Raw genomic sequence first — 11862 nt, forward strand, 5'->3', positions numbered from 1 at the left:
TCAAATATCTGTGTCATTAAGATTTCCTTGCTATTGAACCTTCTATTTGATTGAACTAAGATACTTGCGGGAAATAATTCAGAAAAAGAAAAACTTGATAATTTCTTGATGAGCACATGCTCATTATAATTTTTCCAAGGCTAATGGCGAGTCCTCATCCAAATAACCTTTAGTGATACAATTTTCCTACACAGATTTCAATGACACTTCTTTTGTGGAAAATGCAGAATTAAAATAAATTTAATATTTAACAACTTTTTCAAAATGGGAGAGATAGGACCAGCTGTCCACTACAATTGCTCTGATTTTAATCATAAATTTATTAATGCAAGCGGACATTCTTCTGAAAGGAGTGAGATGAATAACTTTCCTTGCTCCAAGAATACGTGAAGAAAAGCGTGTTTGAAGTTAACTGGCTTGGTTAAACCTGACTGATCTTGCAAGGTGGACCATGGTTCTTAATGGAACCAACACCTCCTTACTGAGGTTTATAAGCGCAGTTAGTAAATGGTTATGTTTTATTCTGAAGTTAGTAGCCCCACGTTTGGGGAGATGTATAATCTGTCTTAAGTTCTGATAACCTTTTAAACATTTTTGTTACTTTATTAATGAACAGTAATTCTAATTTATGTAGTCTCAAGACCATTATACATCGTTAAGGAGTCAGATTGGAGCAGATCACCATTTCTTTGGCCTGCTGCACATTGCTTTTAAATTAAATCTCTAATCATTTGACCCACGGTAGCTGTACTGGAAAACTCTGAAGGAACAGTTTTCAAGTATATCTGGTCGGCATGGACGAGTTGGCTGGAAGGGTTTGTTTCTGTGCTGTGCGCCTCAATGATTCTATGCTCTGTGGTTATGGGTCCCTTAGTACTACCCCATTTACTAAATTTTATTTTACGAGCTCTATCTCTTTAATCATTACATTTTTTTCCCATTGGAGCTAATGTTTATTCCAGTGTTACAACGTCAAAGGACTCCGTGCTCTATCTGACTTAGTTTACATCTAAGTACGCTCTGTAACTCTTACAGTTTCACTAGGCCATGATTGTAATGTGTCTAGTACGTGCCTCCTTGATGACCACACTGAGCACGCAGTTGTTAAATGCACAAGATCCGATGACTGGTTATGCAATTGCATTGTTTACCGAATCAGCTCCTGTCTCTGTTCACAGTTACTGATCAAACTGTCCACCTATTTATTTTCTACTCAATTGTCACTGCTATCGGTGCCCCTGGTAAGTCACTGATGTTCGAGAAACTCGATTACCTATTCGTGTATTTCCAGAGGTTTATTCCTTATCTTTCCAGGATTCAGTAGAATTTTCCTGAACTGCAACTCTTTGATTTTAAAGCACTTCAACAGATCTACAGGCCGTATAAAACATCATGAAATAATACCTGCAGCAAACTTATAGAAAAATGGTCTATGAAAATTGAGAACTGCGTTGAATCACAATGCATGAACATTAAACAGATTGCGTTAAAATCCAATTCAGTAAACTGCAATTTGGTCCATTGTAGGATGATTGGTTTAACATAGTGTGGTAAAATGCCTCTCTGCAAGGCTTTCATTACAGTATCTAAATATGAATTACTTTGTGGTTGTACTTTAGAAGACATTTTGTAATATAAAGCTATGTTCACTGATTAAACGAATCTACAGCATGTGCCGTGCAGGGGGTGTAATAAAGTGTAGAGTTCCCAAAGGACAATAGAATCGTTAATGTGGTCTTAGGACTTATTGAAGTTTAGTCTCAAAGACGTCAATATCGATGCAATATTTTTGAACTTTTGTTAGTTTGCTTTTCTGCTGTGAATTCTCTCAAATTTCAAATCATTATATTTTCAATAATTTACCAAAAAGATGTTATCCTCAATAATGAGAACGCGCAGTTCCACCTCATCTCAAATTATCTCACTGCATCCAGCAAGCACCAGATCAATGTGGCAAACTAATTTAGTTTTGAGGAATATGAAATATTGACAAATGCTTTGACCAAAGGAACGTCTGAATGAAGAGAGCAAAAGCCGAGCTGCTCAGGTGGTAATTCCAACAATTTGGGTTTTAGTCATTAAATCTATAACAACACATTTTGGAATATTAAATTGAGGGATGCACAGGACATAGAATCAAACTTAATATGATATTTTAGACAGTTGTATGATGCCGCGTGAATGGAATTCACTAGTGTCGGGAGCATCTGAAAATTTGAAGGATGAGGTTGCAAAGAGTGAGACATCTCTGGAAGGATCCAATGTCGGTCAACATTTATGGGTTAAAGGCTGGCCCGTGCTTGATATGAATATGTTCATGTCAGCCGCATTATTTTTGTTGTTGCGAATTGAACAAGTAGCTACTTGGCACTACCTCAGTGACTGGAGAGCGATTTTGTTTTCCTGGACTGATCACATTGACAGATGATGTGGTGGTGATATGTAAGACGGGTGGAGAAAGTCAGACGGGACAGTAGACCTGGTTATTGTCCAATGGGTTTGTTTAAAATAAGAAGATTTTGGACTGCTATTCCATCGTAAGGTGCATCGCAAGATGTTTAATGCTGCACTGGATGTCTAATAATTGTCAATGTTTTCAAAAATAAGGTGGACACTGGAAGTGCCAAGGTGATAGTTGAAGGCTGTTCTGTGCAATATTTCACGAAGATTCAGACAAAGTTTCGATTGAGTTCAGTAATGTCTCATTTGGTTTTACACAGCCAATTTGCTGGCGATCATAATTCTATTGCGAGGACGGTGTGGTCTCTCAAGGTGTATCACCTACTACCTGGTGGCGATCGCTGTGAGTTAATTCCTTGTCATTACTACTGCAGTCATCCTCAATCGAATCAGCCGCATCTATTTTCAGAAATGTCTCTTCTCCGCCAATCCTGCGTGCACTCTCAGTGTCGTATTGGTCTATGCCACTCTGGATTGCTCGGTGTAGCTGACAGTGGCCTTTACCATCGATCGCTCTGCAGCCATCTGCTATCAGAGACAGAAGACCAGATACAGCAATGAGAAGACTGCATTACTGGTTATAGAAATGATCTGTGTTCTGTGTTGCGTCAAGACCATCCCTTTGTACTTTGCATTCCAGCCCTTGTTCATTTTGGAAGGGGTATCATGGTTTTGCAACATCAAAGCCAGCTTCTATACCTGGCCAGTCTGGCAGGTATATGATTGGCTGTTTCGCATCATGACGCCTTTTCTCCCATTCTTTGTCATTCTGCTGCTAAACATCCTTAACATAAGACAATTCATAGCGGCCAACAGAGCTCGCAGGAGGCTCTGGGGTGGCGAGAATCGACAAGATCCAGAAATGGCGAACCGTCAAAGGTCCATTGTCTTGCTGTTTGCCATCTCTCTCAGTTTCCTCCTCATGTGGTCCCCTGTTGTTGAACATTTTATCTATGTGCAGCTGAAAGCTAAGAGCGACTTCGATGGACTGGATTTCAGTAACCCGAAGTACACATTTGAAGAGAGCACCAACATACTCCAGTTACTTAGTTCCTGCAACAACGTCTTCATCGAAACGGTCTCACAGAATTTATTTCGAAAGCAGATGAAGAAAGTTCTGATTTACCCCTTCGTCATTCTCGGCAGACATTTTAAAAGATGAACGATTAGAAAACACTTCATCTTGTTTCTTTCCCAACAGAGTGGCCTAGCGTTCACTACTACCATCTACATTCGATAAAGAAATCTGATGAAAAGAAGCCCCAGTCTTAAAGGGACACAAGGACTATACTCCTGCTGTACAGATACCTGAAGCATAGCCTGAAAGAATGCAGAAATATTGGAAATTATTTCCTTCTGGACATGAAGCGAATTTATGATTTGTATCCACCCACACTTCCTCCAACTCTCACTGCTCTCGTATAGTTCATATTTGTTTATTCATGTCCTTTCCTCATTGTTTTGCTGTTGATATCATTTTCCCATCTCTTCATTCCTTACTCACAGCATTCCTTCCAGTTATCCTTCAGCACTGTCGCCCTGTTTGCCATTATTTCATTTCTTAGAGCTGTCATATCTCCCGGTCCATCTAGTTCACGATGTTCTGCAGAATAACGTGATCTTCAAGAAGACCCATAACCCAATACTTGTGTTTGAACTGTGTCTTCAGGAATGTGTGTTCTTTTTCTTGTTGTGTCTGCAGGTTTTACATTTATTCTCCTGTACTCCTCGGAGTATTGAACATTGTAACAACATCATTAGGTTCTTCCCTAGTTTCTAAATCAGAACTTCATTTTCTGGACCTGAATTTCATATAAACAAGAATACATGCTCAAACAAAACCAAAATTCCAGTTTCATGGCATCAATAATTTTGCAATAACTATGATTGAGACTGTCATTATATAAATTGCCACGCTCTATGTCTCAGATTCTTGGAGCACTCCAACTAATAACATTCGGCCATCCTGAGAATAATCCATTCCTTTCTACAATTTGAGCTCTCCTTATTAATTCATCACCTCAACTTAACATCAATCTCGTATTCTCTAATATATTTACCGACTTCCTGTATGGGATGTTATCAAAAACTTTCAAAATAACGAAAACACATCACATCTGCAGGTTTCCCCTTATCAGTGCTACAATTAGCATCCACAAAACGAATTCGAGAGGGTTAGCCAAACATTCCATCCCTTTTGTGACTCCGTATTAACTCATCTGAAACATATCATTGTTTCGAAATGTCTATTTGTCGTGTCCTTCGTTATATGACCTGGTAATTCCTTATAATTGACTCTGGTCCATGTTTCTGATCCCGCTCTACTTAAATAGTTGGATTATTATCCCTTTTTTTATAATCCTCAGGAACTTTTCCAGAACTTCTCGAATTTCCAACGATAACCATCAATGCACTCATTATCTATCCAGCCACCTCATGCAAGACTCTGGAATGGACCCCATTTGGCCCAGGAATTTATCAACCTTCAATGTAAGAAGTTTTCTGATCTCAGCATCCAAAGGGTTTTCATGCTCTGGACTCCTCCTCAGATATCATCTATTATTGGTAAACAGACACTTCAAATTTTTGAAATTTATTTATAGATGAATGTTCAGACAGCAAAACCGTCGAAGGAAAATCATTCAATAATTTCACAACTAAAGATAGAAACAATTGGGAAAAATGCAGAGAAGGACTGAGATGTCCTTCAAATTAGGCAGAAGACCTAAGCTCACATTTTAAAATAGGAACTCTTTGATGGAGTAATCAAAACACGTGGAAGGGTTCTTCAGAATTTGCAGGTTGCTGTTCTCGTTTTACGTGTGTGCAATTGTGCAATATTCCAATATTACATAGCAGGCATGAAATGGTGAGTTATTAGTTTCGTTCATCGGACCAGAAACGAAGGTAAATGTTCGAATGTAATTGACACTCTCCAGACTCTGAAATTGTATAAATTAGAGACCTTTTTGTTTATGTCACGGAGCTCAAGCGAGGAGTTTTGATATTTCGATTAGTTTATAACAAGTGATGCATGGCCCAGCGAATGTCTCGTTCAATGCCCTGTATTATTTAGAACTTGCTACTACTGATGTCCCTTAGTCGGTAACACATTCTAACGATTTGCTTTTAAGTTCAACTAAGTAGTTTCTATTAAATTTCACGATCGTCTTTATTTTCTGATAGTAACCGCTGAAGGAAACTCAGCCCAGATCACTATGTATATCCAAAATATTGAGATGTACTAAATTGCACGCGTTTGCAGTGCACAACAACATTATACCCAGACTGTTATTCTGAACAATTAAGTCACAATTAGTTATTAGATTATTGGTTTGTGAATTTTAATGTGTGACATTGCCTGAATAATATTCAGATTAACTGCACAAAATTAAATTTTACTGCAATGCTGGCAACGTCAAGCAGCTGTTTTTGCTAATGTCTGGAATAATGCACTATTGTGTTCAATAATTTTATGCACAGATGACATGATGATCCCAAAGAAAATTATTGCACATGCGTCATTATTTTAAAGATTAGAAGTGTATCTTGTGATTACTCAAGTCAGTTCAAAAATTCTTAGCACTTTCCCCCAGCCAACCAGCTGGCGATCATTATACTATTACGAGGATCGTGCGTACTCTCTGGGTGCACCAACTTTTACTTGGTGGGGATAGCAGTGAGCGATTTTCTTGTGATCATTACTGGGTTCATCCTGACTCAGATAGGCGGCATTTAATTCTTACACAGCGCCCAGTCCGTGACTACTGCCTGGGCAGTCAGCACCATGAGAATCTAAGCCAGCGGAATGGCTCAGTCTGGCTGATTAGTATTCACCATCAGCCGTTTCGTGACTCTGAGGACCAGGTACTGCACCGAGAAAATGTATCACTGTTCATTGGAGTGGTTTTCGTCCTGAGCTGCATCATGAACCTGCCTTCAGACTACTTCTACTAGCCCTTGTACATTGTGGACTGGGTGTTCTGATTCTGTGACTTCAGATACTCGTCCTGTAATTCATCTGCATGGAAGTCGTATTACCAGCTGAATCACATCTTGACGCTTTTTCTCCCCTTCCTCCTTATTCTGCTGCTCAGTGCCGTGACTGTCAGATACATCTTGGCAGTCAGTAGTGCCCGAAGGAGGCTGCAGGTCCATCATACTGCTCTTCACCATCTCGATCAGCTTCCTACTTCTGAGGGTCACCTTTTTGTCGGGCGCTTCTTCTATGTGTAGGTTACAGGTGAGGAATACTTCAGTGGCTTGGATTTCACTGACTCACAGTTTATTCTCCAAGAAACGACGAACATGATGCAGATACGACGTTCCTGCACAAACGGCTTCATTTATGCAATATCCCAGAACAAGTGTCGAGATGAACTGAAGAAGGAGTTATTGTCTCTCTTCACATCTCTCGCTGAGTGCAAATAATTTTGTCATGTTCTCCGTCGATCAGAGTGGTTTAGTGTGTAACACACTGTCTCCCTCTCAAAATTAAATTACGTTTGTGCGTTCACGCTTCTGTCCTGGAATTATGACCAGTCCGTTTTCCAACCTTGACATCCTCTGTTAATAAGACCAATAGAAAATAAAACGAGCAGAAGATGTATTTTCAAGGATGAGATCCTCAACTGTGGACTATGTCTGTGATGAATATGTTACACTTCCAGTGGTCCGGGCTATATCATTTGATATTCGTCTCTTTCTCTCCCGTCGCTCCTTCCCTCACAGTCGCCATTCTTCCGTTATTTCCTTCCTTCTTCTCCCTCATTCGTGTCTCAGCACTACCACATCTACTTCTTTGAATCGTTCACGTTGCCTTTCACTTTGACACAGGTCCTGATGAACAGCTCATTGCGTCCTCAACAATGATCTCGACAGCTTTCATGTTTTCGCTGGATGGTATACGCCACGCCTCTCCTGGTAAAGCTCAGCTTTAGTTTAAGTCTTTTACAGTATTTGCAGTATCCGAAGAACACAGCGCCCCCCCACCCCAACCTCCCCACACCAAACCTCGACATACACACGTATATTCTGCCCTTTAAGTCAAATGTCGTGCTCGTTTACTTCACCACAAGAAAATCAAGGTTATTTTCATGACTTCCCAACGTTATGTTTTGATTAATATTATACAAGACAAGCCGAAACGATGTTTTGCTTCCACTTTAGACAACAATTAACACAATTGTCAGGTCCTGATTGTCATTTCTCTCCTTTCCCTCTGTCAATATTCTTAATGGAGTAAGCAAACCATCTGGTGGTGCATTCAGATAAATTAAGTGCGACGCTGTTCAGTTACTGAAATTTAATATGTCTGGTATTTATTCCACAATAAATATGATATTATCACGAGGACAAACAATTGCTCCTCCATTGCAAGTATTGTGGACATCGTCATTGTTATTTATCTGTTTTGAATGACACTAAATAATTAAAAATATATACATATGTTTAAACGTGTGTCACATACTCTTGCGAATTGAACATCTCCACCAAGTTTGTACGTATTCTTCATGTTGCAGTAGAGTTTGGACTGATAGAAGTTTCAACATTCGTGCAGGACGAAAACGTAACAGAAGAGATTAATTGAACACCGACCTTTAATTTGCCATGTTCTTATCGGTGAGAACACGGGGAAGTGGATCTGAGTCCACGAAAAGATCGGTCATGATTTTATAATGGTGGAGTAGGCTTGAAGAGCTGGACGGCCTACTCTTGCTCCAAAGTTTTTATGTTCTAATGTTCTTATGATCGTCAACTGGGACACGCTGTTTTCTGATGAAGAGTCTCTGGACTCAACATTTTAACTCTGTTTTCTACGAACAGCTGCTACCAGACCTGCTGAGTTTCGACAGCAAATTGTGTTTGGTTTCAGATTTCAGCATCCACATGTCTTCATTTTATTGTTCTGGTGCAGACGATAAAATGATATACAAATTAATGATTGTTCTGATAATATGTTTGAAACTTCTGAACATAAACTGGATTTTGACAAAATCCACACTTTTTTGCCACTAATTTAATCTTTCCTGTGTTGCATCCTCCGCACAGTACAGTTTGTTCCAACACCTGAGACAGGCAATCAAAAATTGCTACATCATCCAAGAGACGTTCCAGCCATTTTGTTGATCAGAAATTTGCGCACTGAATTCAGTTATAACAGTGACCAGGTATGAAGACTATCAGAAAATGCATCAAAGTCCTTCAAATCATCAATAGCCCGAGCATACAAGTTACGAACACTTAAATCCCACTCTGCAAATCTGGACATGTGTTAGGGCGCCTAGCCGATGACTATGAAAGTAAGTCATCTTCACTGAACTCGAAGGAGTACTAAAACCTTAAAGGAAGTTTTTAAAGACATACTGAAGGTTTCCCTCCAGAAATGGAACAGATTTCAACACGTGGGAGACCGCCGTTCAGGAAGAACTGACTTGAATTTATTGCATCCAGGGACACAACTCTTTCAGAAAAACCACGCACGAGCTTAAACTTGGAACAGGAATTGTAGAAAGTAATGCCACCAATGTCGAAGCCAAAAAGTAATTCCAACTCACTCAGCAATGGCCAAATTCGTGGTCTTAAGTGTGGATCTTGAACTTGGTCCGAGTCATGCCAGGACCCACAGAAAAGTGGCCAATGACAAAGAATTTTCTCGCTTGAAATCGAACTCTTTAACGAGTGATTTGAGAATCAAGACCAGTTTAGACACATTGTAACATCCACCAGAACGTGGTGGAGTGACACCTATGTCCACCTGCGTAGCACTCAGATGTGCTGTTCTTTGCAGCGCCAGTCTAGATCATGTTTTAGCAACTATCTTGCAGAGTTGAGTTGTTCACAGAGCCATGAGCGGGAATAGTAACCTTCACAACGTGAACAAAAAGCGAAGATAATAATTGATACTATTTACGTGGAGTTTGCACGTTCTCCCCGTGTCTGCGTGGGTTTCCTCCGGGTACTCCGGTTTCCACCCACCGTCTAAAGATATGCAGGTCAGGTGAGTTGGCCATGCTAAATTGCCCGTAGTGTTAGGTAAGGGGTAAATGTAGGGGTATGGGTGGGTTGCGCTTCGGCGGGTCGGTGTGGGCTTGTTGTGCCGAAGGGCCTGTTTCCACATTGCAATGTAATCTAATCTAAAAAAATTGAGTCTTAAAAAGCCGAGCATTTTTCTGGAAAGCAAACCGTATTTTTTCCAATATGGCTGCTTCATTATCATCTCTTTCCCTGTTGGAAATTTCTCTCTATTCATTCACAGTTATTCCTCCATTTTATAATCCAATCTCGTGAAATGTGCCTTCATGCCGAGTGCGAGTCTTTTGAAGTCAACAGATTGAACAACTTCGACGAGGAACTTCTGGTCAAATTTACCCAGGCTTCTGGAATACGACGAGTTGAACGACACTTTTTATGGGTGATGTACATCGCTGCAGCTCAGCGACTCCAAGCAGACCCTGCTCTGTTCTTTCATGCAGCACGTCTGATGACCAACTTTAAATAATGACAATTACACTTTCTTCAGAATGAAACCCAAGACGACAAATTGAACCTTTTCAAACTTCAATGCCATGCATAGGATTGGAAGGACATTGTGACTGTCGACTTCTCAATATTTCGTCTCACGTGTGATCTGATCGAAAGGTTTCACTTTTTCCATAACAAAAGCGTTATGCTGATTGGCAGAATGTACTAACTTCTGAGGGATGCCAAGCCCCACGTTCATCTTCTATTCTGCAGAATCACGCTTTACTGGATCTAATGCCCAAATTCAGGAAATTTACTTTTGTGACGAGCGACCAAAATAGTACCTTGTTTTTCTCAGTTATCACCATAAGGAGAAGAGCAACCCGATTGTCTATTCACAGCTTAAATATCCAGATGTGATTCGCAGACAAAGAATGAAGAAATTTGCTGAGAGGATTAAAAATGCTCATTTCCATCCAGCCTAACAACAGAAGCCTCAAGTGACTGAGACTTTTACTGGCGGCTCTGACTCATTAGGCAGCCGCTACTCAATGCTTTTAATTGGTTAGTGTGGTTCAGACGTGAGTTATATCCAACCTAATTCTTCATATTTTGAAACATGTCAGCGTTATCCTTCACCAGTGAATCGATAACGTGCCATTCTGGAATGGTTAACGTGAAGTTACAGGGACAGTACTCAAGAATGCACAATATGTTTGCCATTGTTCAGATTATTCCAATGTTTCATTATGAGAATCCTGTGGCAGGTTATTTTCTCAAACTGAATGCTGCAGTTCCATTTTACTGGAAGATTTTGCTGGATCAAAACTAGCTGTTGAATTTTCCATAGCAGCTCATCTCTGTCACAGCATTTTCTAACATCATCAAATGCACAATTTTTTTTTGTTTTACGTTCACAAAACTATTCGATTATTTCAATAATGGATTTATAATAGTTAAAGATTTGTGTCCGAATGTCAAGTATCAGATATCACTGTGAGCTCGAGAATCACTTCAGATATACTCCGAATCTCACTCTTTGTTGAACACACTATCATGTACAGAGATGCTCTTACAGTTTTTGTACAGGGTCAGCCCAGTTCTCATTCTCTGTGGGACGCAGTGCGCAGTAATACACTGCGGAGTCTGTTTGTTCTGTACTCAACACATTCAGCTTGATAGTGCGGTTCACAGGATCAAAATTCCAGGAAAGCCGGCCCAGTAGAAAGCTCCCCTTTTTCTCGCTGTATTGGTCTTTCTGTAGCAGAAACTGCACGGATCCGTTGGAAGGTTGACGGTACCAGTACAGGTCAGGATTGCTGCTTGTTGTAGTGTAATTACAGAACAACAGCACATCGTCCCCCTCATTCAGTTTGATTGCAGCCGGTGTTTGTGAGACTGAATCGCCATGACAAAGTCCTGGAAGAGCCAGGAGTTATACAAAATTAAATAAGACACGACAATATACTTAACGTCCATAATTCGCCCATGTATATTCATCAATAAACCGATAAATAAATGAGGGAAGTCAAACTAGATTCCATTTCATATGGGGTGATCATTGCCCATTTCATCTCGCGAAACCTGTAGCGAAACATGAAAACTGTTGGTGGATATAAAACTATCCCCTCGGTAAAATCATCTAAATTGCCTTAGTCCTGCCTGGATTTACACCCTGACTTTTCCATTGCCAATGGCTCATCTACATTCGCTAATTTCTGTCAGACTCTGCTCATTGTTGGGGCAAGTTTAGATCCAGATTTTTTTTTTAATTGGGAGAAAGTATTGTTGCTTCTATGTTGCGCAAGGTGCTTGAATAAAATTCAATTCTCAGCAAAGAGCTGAAGCACATACATAGACAGGTGTTCAACCTACCAGTTAGAAGAGCTGCAGTTGCGAGGAGTAATCCCAGAGCTCCTGGTAACATGTTTGCAGAGA

At 40.1% G+C, this 11862-nt stretch overlaps 1 gene segment (V, D, J or C); it reads right to left on the reverse strand.

The window, feature by feature from the left end:
• Nucleotides 1-10996: 10996 nt before the first annotated feature.
• Nucleotides 10997-11862, reverse strand: LOC122543665. The segment is given in 2 exon segments: nucleotides 10997-11343; nucleotides 11800-11862. Coding segments are annotated over 2 exon segments (399 nt in total).

The sequence above is a fragment of the Chiloscyllium plagiosum genome, chromosome 44 (genome assembly GCF_004010195.1).
Source record: "Chiloscyllium plagiosum isolate BGI_BamShark_2017 chromosome 44, ASM401019v2, whole genome shotgun sequence".
NCBI classification, from domain to species: Eukaryota; Metazoa; Chordata; class Chondrichthyes; order Orectolobiformes; family Hemiscylliidae; genus Chiloscyllium; species Chiloscyllium plagiosum.